The 18,705-nt window shown below is 37.8% G+C and overlaps 1 protein-coding gene across 1 annotated transcript in view; it reads left to right on the forward strand.

Annotated features, from left to right (window-relative positions):
• The window catches only part of xpnpep2.L (X-prolyl aminopeptidase (aminopeptidase P) 2, membrane-bound L homeolog), a 39,602-nt gene extending 29,470 nt beyond the window's left edge, over window positions 1-10,132 (forward strand). The window contains exons 11-21 of the mRNA XM_018229931.2: window positions 1,089-1,178; window positions 1,523-1,632; window positions 3,416-3,493; window positions 4,510-4,581; window positions 5,246-5,306; window positions 5,613-5,682; window positions 6,919-7,023; window positions 7,202-7,261; window positions 8,799-8,875; window positions 9,136-9,234; window positions 9,852-10,132. Coding sequence (XP_018085420.1) covers window positions 1,089-1,178; window positions 1,523-1,632; window positions 3,416-3,493; window positions 4,510-4,581; window positions 5,246-5,306; window positions 5,613-5,682; window positions 6,919-7,023; window positions 7,202-7,261; window positions 8,799-8,875; window positions 9,136-9,234; window positions 9,852-10,052 — 1,023 coding nt within the window. The 3' untranslated portion in view covers window positions 10,053-10,132. The remainder of the gene's footprint in view (window positions 1-1,088; window positions 1,179-1,522; window positions 1,633-3,415; window positions 3,494-4,509; window positions 4,582-5,245; window positions 5,307-5,612; window positions 5,683-6,918; window positions 7,024-7,201; window positions 7,262-8,798; window positions 8,876-9,135; window positions 9,235-9,851) is intronic.
• The last annotated feature ends 8,573 nt before the right edge of the window (window positions 10,133-18,705 follow it).

An 18,705-nucleotide genomic window follows, 5' to 3' on the forward strand; every position in this document is an offset into this window, starting at 1 on the left:
AGGGGGGGGGGGGCTCCCCCTGCTGTTTATAAGTATGATTGTTTCCCTGCTCAGCAGTTAGGGACCATCTGACAATTCCTATCCACAGCAGTAAATGAAGGGAGAATTTCACTGCATACAGTCAGGTTTCTTATAAAAATGGTACACATTTTTTAATTAAAGTATATTGGAGATAGGTTTCTTTTTCAATAAAGAAAGTAAAAATGGGATTTTATTTTTTGCCTTTCCTTGTGCTTTAATAGTTATTTACCATGTACCCTGTAGATATGGAAAGCATAAAATGTTGCAGTATATTTCCTAGTTAATAAAATAATTAAAATAATACCAAGTGAATCGACTGATGCTGATTGAAGTTTATATTTAATTGCACAAACAACCTTGTTAATGTTCTACCATAGTGATTTAATGTGAAAACGAAACCAATATCCCACTTGTTAAAGGATACCTTAAAGTAAACCATAAAAATGTAATGCAAAGTTGCTTAGGGCACTTTTCTAAGTGCTTTTGCAAGTTACTAATTATTTCTTTGGTTCAGTATTAGAGCTATTTATGTTTTTATTAATTGCCAATATGAGATTTTTAACAACACCTACTGGTCAGTACATGTAAATGTATGTTCAAAGACAGTCAAAGAGATGAACCTTTAGAAGGAAAACAGAGTGTTCTGATGTAGTTATGCTCAGGAAGAAGATGGGAAAGGGCATCTTAGGCTTCTGATCTCTTTCCTCAGCAGAGCAACATCAGAACACTTCTCTGTTTTCCTTCAGAAGGTACATCTTTTGACTGTATTTGACTGTATAGATACTGACCAGCAGGTGGCACTGTTAAAAAAAAAAAATCATTGTATTGGCAGTTAATAAAAGTTTAAATAGCTCGGAAACAGAAAAAAGGAATAATTCATGTAAATTGCAAAACTGCTTTGAAAAACACCCCAAGTTATGTTACATTCATTTTTTTTAAACGTTTTACATATCCTTTAAAATGCTATTAACCACTTATGTAATTTCTGTAATAAGTCATATACAGTACTTACTTTTCATAAATAACAATCAGGTAAAATGATGCTACCGTTTTCTCTTCCCATTTAGGACAAACTTTTGGCTGAAGAGTATTCTCCAGTCTTAACCACAAAGGCTGTGAAAAGTGAAAAAGAACAGAAATTGCTGAAAGATTGCCATGTGAGTGTATATATATATATATATATATATATATATATATATATATGTAATAAAACAATTGATGATGCCCAAAACAAAATTAATACTATGCATTTTTTACACATTTACACGTTAATAGGTCTGTGTGTGTGTGTGGGAAGTTTAATGCAAATAATAATGTCACTTATGTAGACACAGTGCTAAAACTTAGTGGGGTTGTATAGTGCTATGGTTATAATAACTTTGTTATGGTCCACTAAGACCTGAGCCCACAAGGAGATCCTCTGGTGATATGGTAGGTGAGTCTGACCCTGCCCACATATAATTCAAGGAGACTTCACAGCATACATTTTCTTATTTTCTAGATCCGGGATGCAGTGGCTGTCATCCAGTATTTAGTATGGCTGGAGAAAAATGTGCCCAGTGGCTTAGTGGATGAATTCAATGGAGGAGACTATGTAGACAGTCTAAGGGAGTAAGTAATATTTTTGTCTGAATGGATTGCAAAAGCCTTCATAAACCATAATATAGTAAATGTAACACACAGGGTATTGGTGTCAGGGAGGTTTCCATTAGTTCAAAGGTTATAGAAAACAGGTAACAGGACCAAGCATCAAGCTCTGGACTCCCTGTAATCCCTTGTTGTTACTGGACATTCCTCCTGCTATGAAAAAACACATCAGATCTAACTTATGAAAGAAACCATACCATTACTGCATATATTAATTAAGCTGTCATTCTTTAATTCACCAGCTATGAGTTTCTCAGTGATAAGAGAACGGTAATACTTACATTGTGTCATAGTGCTGCTGTGCCATTTACCACAACCAACATCCCTATGACACATAAGTTCAAGTCCCTGGAACAACCATAACTTACCTCCTGAGTTACTCTTGTATTTGTAAATATAAAATGCTACCAGACAGTATAAACATCCATAGAGTATAGTGCCAGGTATGTACCAATAAGGCTTTATTTAAAGCTGCTTATAAATGCTTAAATCCCCACTGGAGCAGAAACGTAGGCTTTTGGGTGGCACTCAATAAAACATCACCTACAGTATTGGATTTGCAATGGAAAAAAAATAGAGGTCATGTTTTTTTCACTGCCAACAAAGTGATCTCAGACTTCAATAAATAGGCCCCATGGTAAATTATTGGTAAAGGCCAAGTGCAGATAATAATTAGTTCCTTATGGCAAACACCGAGCATTAAACACAGTGCACAGTGATATTTAGTATAACATTCCTGTGATAAATCACACATTCTGCCCACCCACGGTGCCCGAAACAAGCCCTAATGTGCATTCTTATTTCCTACCTGGATCTAGCTGTGACCACTTACAACCTATTTGTACCCTAAGTTGCCTAATGTCAAACGTGGTTAAGAGCTGGCTATAATGACAACAAGAGCAAAAAACAACTACAAGTCTCAATTTGTGACACTGGCCTTTAAAAGGCAAATAAACTTGTCAGCAAATATTATTTAGTAAACGTATATCTGCCCTAAGGTTTCATTATATGACAGCAAAGTCACTACCTCCCCAGGTCACAGCTTTTTACTTACACATGATATTTTTCTCCTGGTCATATTCCTGTATCTGATTTGTGTTAGTGGATATAAGCAAAGTTCTCATCTCGTACCTTATATGCAGCCTACCCCTAGTCCGGCAACCGGCTGCGCGCCCTCGTTAGCGCACAATTACCCACGTGCGTCCTCGGTTACGCACGACTGCGCACGTGCGCCCTCGGTTGCGCACGGTTACGCACGCGCGTCCTCGGTTGCGCACGTGCCTCGGTTGCGCACGATCACGCACAATTACGCACTCGCGTCCGCGGTTACGAACAATTACGCACGCGCGTCCTCGGTTACGCACAATTATGCACACGCGACTTCGGTTACGCACAATTACGCACGCGCGTCCTCGGTTATGCACGGTTACGCACAATTACGCACGCGTAATTGGTTGCGCGCCTTTGCGTACAGCTGCGGCGGGGACCGAAGTTGCCAGCGGCCACCTGGGCTGCCTGGGGCAACTGACAGACCTGGCCCGACACTGATTGGACTGCTTTATGGACAGGCTTTACAGTAGCCATTCTTTAGAACAAAGATTCACTGAGGGCTTTATTTGCCTTTTAACATATTGCAGGTGCTTAATGGTCAATCCATTGTAACATATAGCTTTACCACTGACATGTAATGTGTTTGTGTGCATGTAAGCAAGCCATTGACTTATACCCATGTTTTTAATTTCTTTAGGAAACAGCGGTATTCCCAAGGCCCAAGTTTTTCCACTATTTCTGCCAGTGGCTTAAATGCAGCTCTTGCTCATTACAGGTAATAGCACTTTACAGCAAGCAGTTTAAAGGATATGTGCACTTTTATTGGTACCAATATTTCAAGCATTTACGTTGACTTTTTCCAGTAGGTCCTACTTTACCTTGTTCTTCTTGGTTCTGCATTAATTCGTTTTCGTTAACCCTGCATGTTTTTAAAATTTGGTGCTGCCTTTGGATTTTATCAGCCAGACCTATTTATAATTGCACAGTCAGTCCTCTTTGTCTTGTTCTAACATTCTTTGAGTTAAGTTAGTCTTGGCTAACTGTTTCCCCTCTCACTTGATTTGGCTTTTTTTAGTTCTATTTTACCTTGTTTTATTTAGTCGTTCCTTGTCATTTGTTTACTTACTTGGGATAAAGGCTGCAGGATAAAACTTTTATGGTTATGAATTGGACAGTCTGTTTTTTATAAGGTTAAAACCTGCCTGTCTGGGGTTCACAGGTCTAAAACCAGACAACATATTTTCTAATTGACTGAAAAGTCAACCAGTCCCTGTCTACTGCATAATAGCCCTGCACCAAATGTAATTGATCCACCCTAATGTTAACTCCACCCGATACATTAGCTCCACCCCAATGTAAGCTAGTCCAGCCCCTGTCCAGATAACCACAAGCTGCTTTCTGTCTCCTTTGTTTTATACATATGATGTGGAATATATATTTATATATTAGTTTAACAGTGAACAGATAATTACCCTGCTTAATGGACTTAGAGGGATATATACTGGTGATATAATTATGTATCTCACAACAAGTACCAAACAAGTAGTTTTGGTTTCCTTGTTTTCCCGGGTTAGCTTAAGAAATAATAAAACCCATGGATAATTTGGAAAGAAACCCAGCAAAACTATTTCAGCCCAAGCCTTATTCATTGAACTCATGATGAATGAGCTATACTGCCCCTTTTAAAAGCTTTTTTTCCCTAACACAATAATACAAATAAATAGACATATAGATTAAGATATCCATATTTGATTGTGTAAATTGATTTTCATATGTACCTTTATTCTACAGAGCAACTAATGAGACAAAGCGTGAACTGAGAGTGAATGAAATGTATCTTGTTGACTCTGGTGGACAGTATTTGTAAGTGAGGAACTTAAGGAACAACCCGTTTACTTATATTATTGCACACTTCACAGTTGTTTATTGCTTGTTGTATGCTCTAGTTTACTTAAAGATATATTATAAACCTCTATATTCCTAGAAATTGATGTACATGGAAATAGTCAATCAGCAGAGGAGGAAAAGACAGTCAGTCAGTGGGGCTCATACCAAAAGTGAGCACACTTGTACTAGTTTCAAACCCATGGCAGACAATCATATTTTGGTTTCATCAAAGTGCCTGCTGTAATGATAATCACTGGGTTACATCTTAGATGTACTAAGATGTTTGCTGCCATCTCTGGAACACTGGACTAATAAATCACGCAAAATGTGATAGCTCATTTAAACAATCAGCATTAGAAATAACACTTGTAAACCTATATGGCCCATAGAGAGAATGTAGACAATAAGTGCTTTAATTTAGTAAAGAAGAAGTGGCAAAGCAACACACTAAGGCACAATCTCTACAGGAGAACATGCAGGGAACTCAAAGTCAACATGGATTTATGTGACTATATGACTTCCCACATTGCAAAAAAAACACAGACTGGATTTAAAGACGTTGTCTGTTATAATGAGTAACATGCATCATCTTAAAAAGTGTTTTATTGGAAATTCATTCATACTTTGTCATAATTTTCAGCGATGGGACTACAGACATTACAAGGACTGTGCACTGGGGAACACCAACAGATTTTGAGAAGGTGAAATCATTTATGGTGTTTGTAATAATTGCAAATGTGTGGTTAATGTTAAGATACTTGTATAACCCCCTCAAATATTATGTTGCACAGCACAAAACATCCAGAGTGACTAAAAAAAAATCAACAATAATAAATATATGCTATACCAGGAAAACTGATCTGGCCATTGTAGTCTGGATAGATGCACCTCTAATTATAAAGGAAACATGATATTGATTAGCAGAAAGTTCCTCCACATATTTGCATCTATATCTGCAAGCTTTCTTTGTCAAGCTACATTCACTAATCCTTATCATTATTTTATAGGAAGCATATACACGAGTCCTGATGGGGAATATTGATTTGACCAGACTAATATTTCCTCAAAGAACCTCTGGTATGTAAATATTATCAGTCACTGTATTCCTACTATGATTCCTCTGCAAACTGTTAGAAAGCTAGGGAGTGAGTGTCTCCAATATGCAAAATTAACACATGGTGTATAGAATATTAAAGAGGCATTTATGGTATGTGCCATTACTACTGAAAGGTCTCCAACTCACACACACAGACCAATCCTACTTCTTTCATAGAACTGGAATAATGCCCCACCTGCCAATTAAACCTGCACTCCATTGTCTGCATTGAATTTAGTATGTTATAAAAATATTTCTCACAACAGATTTCGTATTACTGTAAACCCACTATTTTCTATAGCTTTAAAGTGGACCTGTCACCCAGGCATAAAAAGCTGTATAGTAAAAGTCCTTTCCAAATTAGACATGAAACCCAAATATTTTTTTCATTAAAACATCCATACTTGTTATAAATGCATTTAAAGATTCTAGATGTCAATCATATATTGCCTGCCCCTCCTCTATGCCTTAGGCATATAGGCAGGGCAGGCAATTATTTTCACTTTCCATTCTGTATTTCCTACATGTTGCAGCACTTCCCACATCCCCGCTCCCTGTTCACAGTTTATAATTGTGTAATCAATGCAAAGGCATGGGCATCAGGTCCCAAATTCTGGTGCATAAACAAGATTTTTAGGTATTACAATGCTTGTCTTAATAACACAATAATATGCTGCCTGCTTGCTGTGTTGTTAAATTCCAAAGCTGACTGCAACCAAGATTTAAATGATTTATATAGTGTAAATAAAGTTTATTTTGCTTAACAAGCACAATAAATAAGAATTTGGAATTATTTCTTAGGGTGACGGGTCCCCTTTAATGGAGTTATGTAATAAAAGGCACTAAGTTTGCCCAAGGGCAGTAACCCATAGCAGGTGGAATTTACTAGTTACCTGTTAAAATAAAAACATTGTATTGGTTGCTATAGGTTACTGCTCCTGGCCAAACCTAATGCCTTATTATTACATATGGTTATATATGTCCTAACCCTTACTCATACAAGATTAGAAAGAAAAATCAGACAATGGACTGTATATAGAATTATATCATCATTTTGGCATTATGTATTAACTGTCATCACATTCTCTGCAAATATGTACCATTAAAATAAAGGCCTTAAGTAACATAGCATCTACAGATCTCGTGGCAGATAAAAGCATTTTTGGTAAATAAAATCTCATTATTGTTCATGTTTATTAAGTACTTTTCTATTTTAGGAAGAGTGATTGAGGCATTTGCCAGAAAAGCTCTTTGGGAAGCAGGTCTAAATTATGGGCACGGTACTGGGCATGGCATTGGTAACTTCTTTTCTGTCCACGAATGTACGTATATCTTCTTAAATTACTGCTTGCTGTACATCAGTATCAGAATTGTAAATCTTTCCTACTTTGTCATTGCCAGAGCTGAACATATCTAACTGTACATCAACATCTTTTGTCTATGTTTCTATGTGAATGGGGGCATTTTGCTGATTTTTTGAATATCCATATTTGTCTACAGGGCCTGTGGGCTTCCAGTCTAATAATGTTGCGATGGCCAAAGGAATGTTCACTTCCATCGGTAGGTATTTTTATTACATACTGTACATAGTGTACAAGGTAACATTTTGAGTTCACAGCAATATGTTATTGACAAAAGTAGACAAAACAGAATTGGACTTTTTAATGTTGCCTTTTTTTAGTACTTTACTTAAACTTTCCAAAAAATACCCAGCAGGTTTTGTAGGTGATCTCACACCTTTGGGCAGCTAGGTTTATCTAACAGTGAACTTCTGCTTATATTTCCCTTTGTTAAAGGAGAACAAATCCCTCACCCAACAACAGTCCCCCTCCAACCTTGCTTCCTTCTCCCTGCACTACCTGCTATTGTGGTAGTTTTTTTTTTTTTACCTGTTTTTAAAATATATAGCTGCGCAACAGGGTTGGCATTGTTGATCCAGACCTGGCTTCAACTGCACATACTCCATGCCGGTAGTTGCACAGATGAGAATCCAAATTGGAGCAAGATGACATCTGGCAACCCTGCTGAGCAATTCTGCATTTTTAACATTTCTAAAGGGGGCACACAGATAGGAACACGTTAGAGTAAGAGATGGTGCAAGGGTATGGGGGCAGTTGGAGGGGCTTGGACTTGAGGGGAGTGTTTTAGTCTCCTTTACAACAAAGCTGTGATTGGCTTCCAATCTCCTACTGCTCTTCTGAGCAGGGACTTTTAGGTTAGGACCACATGAGATCGAAATCAGCCTGCTGGAATCCACCGACGGATTTTGGCACAAAATGCATTGCCAATATCTGCAGATTGTATTCTCACTGGTTTCGAATGTGAACAGAAGAGGGAGGCTCCTGCTCACAGTAGGGGCTGAAAGATGTTCTATAAGGAGATCCAGTAAAGGTGTAATTTTTAAAGTAACATTTATATGAGATATATATTATATGTGAGAAATAAATATCTGCTGTGACTGTAGAAGAAAGAAACTAAACTTCACAAATACATCTTACCAACCAATGTGGCCAAATTAATATACTGTAAATAAATCAAATTAAAAAAAAAAATCATAAAGCTTAGGGGAACATTATTATTATCATCTTCATTGTTATTATTAGTAGTAGTAATAATAACAGGAAAGAGCTAATAAATATGTTAAAATATAGATTGCTGGAAAACCCCAATTTGAATCTGCTCATTATTGTTCTCATATATTAGTTCATTTAAATAATGCTTAAAGGGGAACCATTACTATAGAGAATCAACAAAAACAAAATAGATGTTAAAATACATTTAAATTTACACTTTTTTGTGGGACACTGGATCACTGACTCACAATTTCCTGTTTGAAGTCAGTTAAACGTTTTCTTTAGTGCTTGCTTTTTTTACAACTGTGTCGGGTTGGCAGATATTAATATAAGTATATGCTTCCAAACTTTTCTGTGCATTTCAAAATGTTTGTTGTGCGTTGGTGTCATTTTAGAGGGAAGGGATAAGGGAAGTGCCCTTGTATGCATGGTTGATGTAGCCCACATAGATATGCAATAAGGTTTTTTCCCTTTTAAATGTTAAATTCTGTTGTGTATGAAAATTATTTTGTATATTTCCACAGAGCCTGGTTACTATCATGATGGGAGCTTTGGAATTCGCATTGAAGATATTGTACTAATAGTTGAAGCAAAGACTGAGGTTTGTAAGAGTCCCTTTAAGCTCCTGTTTACTGTCTAAGTTTAAAAAAAGCTTGCTAAATTGTGTTTATCATGTCTTCTTGACTGCTTACTCTATAGTGCATTTTTGTAAATCATCATATGAATTTCAAATTGTATATTTTTATATCTTTAGAAAACATACCACATGCGAATGGGTATTGCAGTTAATATACCGCCTAATTATATGTATCACCATGTATTAAACATTGTTTGTTCTCTGTTTGCACTTGATGAATTCAGCACATGTTTGGAGGTGAACCTTACCTTGCATTTGAGAGCGTAACCTTGGTCCCATATGACAGAAATCTCATTGACATCAGTATTATGACAGATATTCAGGTAACCAAACGAAAGTTCTATTTTGTGAATGTTTTTTTTTTTTACTTATTTGCCCCGTTGCCTTAATGCTTTCTGCATGTTTGCAGTCTTTTTTGTCATAGCCTGCAATGTATATATTTACTGAATTATGTCAACAACAGTGGTGTAACTATAGAGGAAATAGACCCCACAATTGCAGGGGGCCTGGACTGCAAAAAGTTCTAAAGAATTCCTCCTCTCCCCAGCTGCACTATACCTGTGAAAATGTATGCGGGTGGGAGAGTGGGTCGTTGGGGGCATGGGGCAGGGAGTGGGCATGTAGGAATTGCTTTTTGCTAGGCCCCTCTGAAGGTTTTTGCAGAAGGGCCTGGCGCACACTAGGAATGCCACTGACCAACAATATGTCCATTTGCAGTTATATATTGATAGTAAGATTATATTTCCTCAAGCAAGACTAACATCACTCAAAAGTGTAGTTTGTATGTTTGCAAAATAGAGCAAAACCTTGGGCCCTGTTACTCCTTTGGCTTTAAATTGACAAGGTTCTAAATGAGCTCAGAGTCTACAGTGCTGCCAGGAATAATATTTTTATAAGAATAAAAATACTAATAGCAACTCTTTTGTCTGTGGCCTTTTAGATTGATTATGTAGACAAGTACTACAAGAAAATAAAAGACCTAGTGGGGCCTGAGTTACAAAAGCAGAACCTTCATGAAGAATACGAGTGGCTGGAGAAGAACACAAGACCTTTATCACACGGTGCTCTGACCTCTGCATCATTGCTCCTCCTGAGCTTAACTGTGATGGCTAATGGCTTTATGAATTACATATGTGTTTAAAGAAATGTTCTAAAAATGGTTGAAAGATGAGGAAATGAATACATGTTGTTTACTATGTAATAAAATCTAAATGTGTGCTACTTGCTTTCCTCACTCCAATAATTTTTTTACAGATCTTTTTTTGGTCATTGTCTTATTCATTTAACCATACAGATCTCTTACAACTGTACTCTATTGTGGAGTACGTTCAAAAAGGACATTAGAAATAGTACATTGGAATATATTTGTCTATTTGGAAATAGATCTCTTTTTAGTTCTTATTACAAATCATTCAAACTAAGCATCTAACCATATCACTGTGAGTGCCTGATTTCCACGGAAAGACTCAAAAAAAGCCTCCCTCTCCAAAATATATGTGTTCCTCTTCCTGCGAGGAAACACTTTTGTCAGTCTTTTTTTGTATCTCCGAATGTATTCTTTTAACATCAATTTATGCTTCAGCCTGTTCCTCAGTTAATATTCCATCTGTAACTGTGCAGTCCTGCAGCAACATTTACCCTTTATTCCCACAGTTCAGCCCCCTACAGTAGGACTAAATGTCCCTGGTCTATAGGTGCCTATCTCTGTCACTTCCAATAGTTTTACATTGCCAAGTCAACTCTCTGCCAGACCCACAGCTGCTCCTGAGCACCATACACATGTACTTGCCTTAGTTCCACAACTTCATTGATTTCATATTTAAAAAACAAACACACTAATTATATATAATTCCAGGTTTAGATAACTGCTTCAAAACCTAGGGACATCAACTGATTGTGCTGGGAAGTGTCATGCACACCTGGAAATGTGTTTGTGTGTGTTCATTGTGTCAGACAACATAGCAGGAAGAGCAAACAAAAGGTGCCTAGGTTTCCTGAGTGCAGAGACAACCCAGTGAGTAAGAGGGTGTCTTAGAATAATGCCGCATGTTTTTACCCTGTGTTTTTGCATTCATGTTGAAGTTTATCAAATGGTGAACGTATGCATTCTCAATGGGTGAAAAAACTCCAAACTATGCAAGATATTGCAAGTTTTGGAGTTGTCTGAAAAAAGCCATTAACTTCCCATGGGTGTTGATTGCAATCCAATCACAATGGTAACTAACACAAGTGGCTAAAATATGTTGCGTTTTCAAAATGCACCAGCACAAGACTGTGTCACTGCATCATTAGGTGGGACAGGGGCGTTGCACCAATGTGGCGAGTTGAGGGCAGCAAAAATGCCGCTCCTGGTAACTTTAAGTGACAAAGTTCCGGTTTTCAAACAAGAAATATTCCCCTTCCAGTGCAGAGAGCCAACTGCGCTTCTTTGCACTAGCGTCATGGACACCCTCTGGTGCCAAAAAGGCAAGCGTGGGATCTAGGGGGCGGCAGCAGCAAACTGCCTTAGGCTGAAAAGGGTTCAGGATCACCCCTGAAGTGGAACATGCTACCTCATCATTAGTGTTGCCCTGCATTATGTTTATGTAACTACACCAACATAATGAAGCAACGCATCACAGGGGAATGAGAAGTTACTGATAATTGTAATGGAGTATGGGAAAGTTAAAAGAAAATGCAAGCCTGAAATCAGCTTGAATCTGCTTGTGTTTATGCATTGGGGTAATTACTCTGCTGAGTGGATTTTTAGAAATGCCAAATGTGGCATCAGCCTTAGGATTTACTCTAATGTACAAATGGGCCCCATTACCCTTAACATTTTTGATAAAGAAAAAAAAAATTCAAAATTTAATGCAATTTCTTGGGGTAGATTGGATGGTTACTAATTTTGGTGTGTGCCAATGGCAATACCTACAGTCTCTTTTAACTTTTTTAACTATCCGTTTTTTCTGTGAATAAAACTAAAGTAAACCCACCTATGTGAAAGGAGTTTAGTTACTGCTCTGTTTAATTAGCTCACATGTATTGTGCTGCAGTGTTCCTGTTGCCTTTGCTAAACTTTATGTGATTCCCTCTCTTCAATGTTTTAATGTTTTTTTATTAGTGGGGAGTTGGTGTATAATGAAAGTTGGCATGCCGCAACTAAAAGCATAGGATTATTTATGGAGCCTACACTTGAGGTGAGGCAAGAAATGTTACTTTAAATGTCAATAATGTCCCTGCCATGAACATTACAATGACATATTGTGGACCAGTGCCAATCAGCATGAAGTGGTTGTAGAAGAGCTGAATATGACAGCAGTACAAAGCTTTAGATATTGTGGTTTGGGTACAGTGAATCATAATGCAGATATTCTACCACTCTGCCTGAAAACTCTCCATACTTAGCATTCATTATGTTTTGTTGTATGAGCCACATCTGCACAACAGACTTTCTGTCAAGTGTTTCAGTTATTATTCTTGTAACTGATATTGTTTAATGTGGTTAAGATATTTACAAGCACTGCATCACTTTGCATTAGACTGCAGCTTCTACAAATGAAACAAAAAACTTGAGTTCTGAGTTATGCAGATTCTTGTGAAACACTATTGAACTTTTGGGGTTACATCCAGAACATGGGGAAAACACATTTCAGCAATCTCTTAGCCTCTTGAGGGGACACACTGCTAAAGAAAATGGTAATTGTAATTACTTTGCCCCATATATTATACAACTGATAAGGCAGCTCATCATCAATAATTCAATGAGGTTTTTTGCTAGACCTGTAAATGTATTATTTTTTACTTTTTTGTTGGCATCTTTTTGTTTACTTACAAATTAAATTTGACAAATATATGCATTATGGACTTTTAACATAGTCTTTTCAGCAAATGCAATCTCTGAATCTTGAATTTATGACCTCTATATATACATGGCAATGGGACTGATCCCTTTTTTTCACAATATGGACAGCTCAGAAATTCACAGCAGCTTTCATAGGCAAATCCCATGCTATTATGATCAGTCTTTCAGAAGTCTACCATTATGTCTTCCAGTTATAACAAAAATAAAATATATTGAGGCTCATTTATTAACGCAGCGCTAAAAAGAGCGCAGAGGTCTGATATTTGCCCAGAGCATGCGAGTATTTATTAATGTTACGCACAACCCTGCAAGATACCTTAAAAAGTGCGATTGTGCGCTGTTGTAGACGCAGGCAGTTGAGACGGCGCGGAACTGCGTCTCAGTTGTCGCAATGCTTATAATAAATTGTGCGCTCTGGAAGTCCGCAAAGGTAAGGCTTAGTTGTGCGCATGTATGAACGCACATCTTATTTTAGTTGCGCTACCTATCGCGCATATTGCGTTCAATGTGCCCCACCTGCGTTTATTTTTACGCAAATATTTCTTTGCTTCCAAAGGTTTTTCGGCATCCTGGAACTCTTAAAGGAACCTTGGTCTCTTTTAAAATGTTGGGGGCGAGACCTGGTTGCTTGTTCTCCTTTGAGTTATCTTTTAGTTTAACATTTGGTTAGTGGTTATCATTTTCCATTAGTTGTAGAGTTTGTTTTAATTAGCTTTTTATTTAGCAGTTCTCTTGTTTGCAGTTTTAGCAATGTGTTTGCTAGGGTCCAAATTACCCTAGCAAACATGCATTGATTTCAGTAATAGATTCAGATATGAAAAGGTTAGGCTTTCAATAGAAACTGGAGTAATAGACACAGCATTTGTCATCTGAAAAACAAACATCCCCACCAACAGGTAGCAGACACTAATTGCCAGAACCCAATTTAGCAGTATTGCCCTGCACACATAAGTAAAATTGACATTCAATCAACATGAATCGCAAAAATGCGAACAAACTAGCGCAGCTATTTTGAAGAGCGTTACTATTACGCCACCAAGAGGCTGTCGTAAAAATTGTGGTGCTGTTGTGTGGGCGCAAATGTGCGAATATATAGACGCAACTCTGTGACGGCCGCAGCACAAGCGCATTGTAGCCACGCCCCCAGACACGCCCCTCTCAAACACGGCATCGTTTGCGACATAAATGCCCAATATTTTGCGCAAAGCGCATTAAAAAAGCCATCGCAAAAGCTAAGTGATAAGTGCAATAACACGCAAATATATTTGCGGTGTCGCAGTCAAATTTTGCGTCCAATTATGCGCTGCGCTGCATTCATAAATGAGCCTCATTGTGCGTTATTTCAGTTTACTGTTTTCCTTTCCAATACATTTTAATTGTAAAACCTCCGCTTAGTGTCGCTCTCTGCTAAAAATGGCAGTGGGCTGCCACTGCCAGTTTCTATAAATACATGATAATTATACAGGACTGTAGACAGGGACCTAACAAGGTGGTATTGCCCATTTGGCTTCTTTAAAATAAGATAGAAAAATACTATAAGATGCCAAGTTAAATAGATATTTTACTTTGGATACAATCTGCACATGCTACAAAACGAGATTAATGGAATTTAACCTATAGGGTGGGTATATAATGTATCAGATATTAAGACTAAATAGATTTTTTTAATTAGAAGGAACAAAAAACTCCAATATTTTGGTGCAGGGGCCATGCTGTTCTTTGAACATACAGTTACACTGTATTGACTAAATGCCACTCAGGATGCTGTTGTAAGCAAAAGGTCACTGTGAGAACAACTGAGTTTTATTGAGAAGCCTCCGTTCCTTGGCACCATTTCCTTGCAAATGCACATTAAAAGCTGTGTGGTTTTATGCACCTAGAGAAAATGTACTATTGCCTTACAGAAGCAAAATGGTAAGTGCAACAAGGGTCAGTTTCTCTAGCAACCGCATAGCAATGTAAATTACAAAAGAAACCACAGCCATTCCACAAATATACTAGGAATGACTCCACGGCACGCTGGGCATTTGTGATGATCTTGGAGTTAGAAGACACCTTTTTACAGAGCTCTTCCTTGATGAACATTAAGTTGTTACAAAATCTCCACCAAGCTGCAATGCCCAGGAGCGATTTTTGACTGCAAACATGAAAGCATCTGTTTTTTTTCTAAATAAGTTTCTCCAAAATCCCACCCTTAATTAGACCATACCCCTAATGGCCAAAATAATATAATAATTATTGTTTTCTAAGATTAAAGGATTAGTCTGGCTTCACAAAGCTTTTTGCTTTCAAATGGTCCGCCATAGTGCTTTTAAAGGAGAACTAACCCCCCCACCTCCAAAGAGACAGCCCCCATCTACTAGCTCATGAGCACCATGTTCTATATCTTTGGTTCTCTTCTTTTCCTTCTGCAATTCACAGAGCGTTCTGAAGCATTTGAAGTAGGTACTAATACCAGACTGGCTCCAACTGCGCATGCATATAAAAGCTCAGTGTCTTCACAAACTAATCAGAAGATACAGAAGATGCACCGATGAGCTCTGCTGCGCTAAGTCAGTGTTACATACAGGGACACTTTTTTCAAGTAATGGACTATGCGGGGAAGAAGCAGGGATGGGGGCAATGGAGCGTGGTGGATGGGGCTTTCTCTTTAGTTCTCCTTTAAACTGAATACTTCCTACACAATTACACCCAAGTTGATATCTGGTTTATTACAGCATATATAAGCACCTACAGATCTCTACAGCTTCATCGTAGACAATAGGCCTCATTTACATGGCATTGTGGGTAAAATACATGACTTGCATCCAAAATTGCCCTGTGGTTCCTCCTGCTGTACTTCCAGTTTAAACATTGCTTAAATGGGTGGGTTATCACTTTAAGTATGTTATAGAATGGTCAATTTTAAGAAAATTTGGTCATTTTTTTAATATATACTGTATAAACTGTAGTTTTTTTTAATTAATGCCTTTTTCTTCTGATTCTTTGCAGCTTTCAAACAGTCACTAACCCTATCTAAAAAAAACAAATGCTCTGTAAGGCTACACATTTATTGTTATTTCTACTTTTTATTACTCATCTTTCTATCCAGGCCTCTTCTATTCATAGCCCAGACTCTTATTCAAATAAATGAATGGTTAACAGGGTAATTTGGATCCTAGCAACCAGATTGCAGAAATTGCTGGATTGCTGGAAAGCTGTGGAATAAAAAGCTAAATAACACAAAATAATAATCAATAAACCAATTGCAAATTGTCTCAGAATACCACCCAGACTCTACATCATACAAAAACCCCTTTAAAAACAGATGGAAGCCCTTGCAATCACACATCATACCCAATATTTCATATTGCCCCCAATCTGTACCTGTGCCAGCAGCAGCCAAAATATCCACAAAATTGCCCCCAAATATGTACCTGTGCCAGCAGGAGCCAAAAATCCATCATATTGTCCCAAAATATGCACCTGTGCCAGCAGCAAGCAAAAATCCATCATATTGCCCTCAAATATGTAGCTGTGCCAGCAGCAGCCAAAAAACCATCATATTGCCCCATATCATCTGTTTACCTGTGCAAGTAGCAGCCAAGATTTTGCCACATATATGTACCTGTGCCAGCAGCTGCCCAGAGGGAGGTGGGAAGTGCTTCTGCCCGCAGTACGACTCACGGGAAAGAACAGGCAGTTTATAAAATTAAAAACTATTAATGATGGCACCCTAGGCGGGTGCCTACTCTGCCTACCCCTAGTTCCGGCCCTGGCTTTAATTATCTACTAAACCACAGGAAAGGATACAGCAACTATGTTCCTGATTCTTTACCTTGAGACCCTTGATATATGCTAGAATACAAATCCCAAAATATTAATATGTTGGAACATTCTGAGAACTGTAGTCCAGCCACACCTGGGAGATGCAGGGTTAAGAAACAGGGAACTATCTATTTATTATGGTTTACTTTTAATCTTTGAATTGTACAGCATATTCTGTCTAAATATACTGCACAGTGTTCCCTGTTGATATTACGAGTGATTGTTGCTATTTTCAAATGATGTGGAATATTCTAGGATGCATAGCAATTAGCCTATAAATGTTTCTCACAGAGTCAGCCCCTTCCCATGTAAAGTGACCATCTGTCATATATTGCTTGTCTGTTAGCATACAGGGAATAATAAAAAATCTATCAGTAACAAGCTTAATATTTTATGAACAATCATTTTCTTTTTGTTCTACACAGTTTTCCTGTGTATTTTGTTATTTGAGCTGTCTAGTGAACTATCCTATTCATGTCAGTGCTCAATTAATTAGATTTTAAAGATGACCTTATACATAAACAACAGATCTAATATCTGCAGATTTTTAATGCTAGAAAAGGGGAGTAAGCTTCTTTGTAATATGTAACATATTTCTATACTTCAGGCTTTGTCTTTCTTCTCCTTTCTCACTCGCCCACTCACCACATATGGTAACCGCAGCACAAACCCAACTACGATCATTGATAGATGTTTATATTCTACTTAATGTTTCTTTTCTGAACAAATGGTTTATAAATGTCAATCCTCACAATCTGGTTTCTGATGGGCACATACACCTAACTCTGCTGCGCTGTGGAAGATTAGTCATAGGGGCAAATTCTTTGAAAATCCTAATATGTTGAAGAAAATTACATTTCTGCACTTCTTCTAGAATTCTGCTTAATTTAGACTTTTTTTTGTGTAATCAAAGGCTATAAAATTGTAGAGCGACATTAAAAAATGCCATTACATGCCTGCCAGGAGTAAATGTTATATCACAGTTGCCTTTGAAAATAGGTTGTCTTCTATTCCTAGCTTACTGCGGGATTAATTTAATGTGGGTTTAGGGCAAAGATTTAATTTGTGGTTCCACCAATTCCGCCCTTCTTCCCTGCAGCAAATCTGGGCCAATACTAATCCCAAGTGATTTATGTGCACCTATCAGTAATGCAAATGTCCTCTTAAACTATTAGGCCTATTTCCTACAATCTTTGGCGCTGCTAGACTTTTTCCTTCTAAAGATCCATTTCAAAAGAGGCAAAATTACCACCACTCTATAGGTTTTTTCTTGCTAGTGCATGGATGCACCCCTTCATAATGGCCTGTTAATAAAACAGTCACAACAAAAGGGGAAAGGAGGGGTTCTATACTGGCAATCTAAGGACCAAACATGGAGTAGCTTCAGTTTGCCTGTTGCCCTGTTTAGCTCAAGAAATAAAAGATTTTTCATAATTAATGACAATAGCCCCCTATTCATTGCACTCCTGTTGAAAAAGGGGGTTATACTGTTCCTATAAGACTAGAGGGGATCAGATCACAGAGAAGAAGAGTGTTGTATGGTCAGCAATGCGGTAGAAGAGTTAAGTTGGTGGTCTGGCACAGAGAGAAGCATGGCCTAATGCTAATGAAATTGAGTTATATAAACGGAATATTTGAAGCATCAGTCACTGAAGTTGCTCAGTGAAGCTAATCTTTCCTGTGAAGACTTATTTAAAGGGAATTCCCATCTGTGAAGAAAAAGCTATAAACTTTCTCTCTGCACTGAGTGTGCCCCATCTTGAGCATTTTTATGTTGAAAACACCATTCACCAGATAGTATCCACGGAAGTTGTGTATTGAAGGGTCATTTAAAGAGTCAGTTTTTCCAGGAAAAGTCATTTCATACAACGAAAATTCCAATAATGATATATAGATGTATGTGCTTGGTAACCAAGGGGTTAATGCGATTGCCCGGAATGAAACTGCAGGCCTCCTCAGCACTGACTAACTCTGAAATTGTCTCTAGGGAGTTCAGCTGCAGTCTGATGCTGTGGTTTCCTTCCTTATTCACAGGTCCCCTGTCATCAAGTTCTGCTGCAACAACGAGCCAGAACTGCATTTTGGGCATGTCATGTGACCTGGCTTCCTGTAAGTTCTCTCCTTTTGAACTGAACGTTTTAGT

The sequence above is a fragment of the Xenopus laevis genome, chromosome 8L (assembly GCF_017654675.1).
Source record: "Xenopus laevis strain J_2021 chromosome 8L, Xenopus_laevis_v10.1, whole genome shotgun sequence".
NCBI lineage: Eukaryota > Metazoa > Chordata > Amphibia > Anura > Pipidae > Xenopus > Xenopus laevis.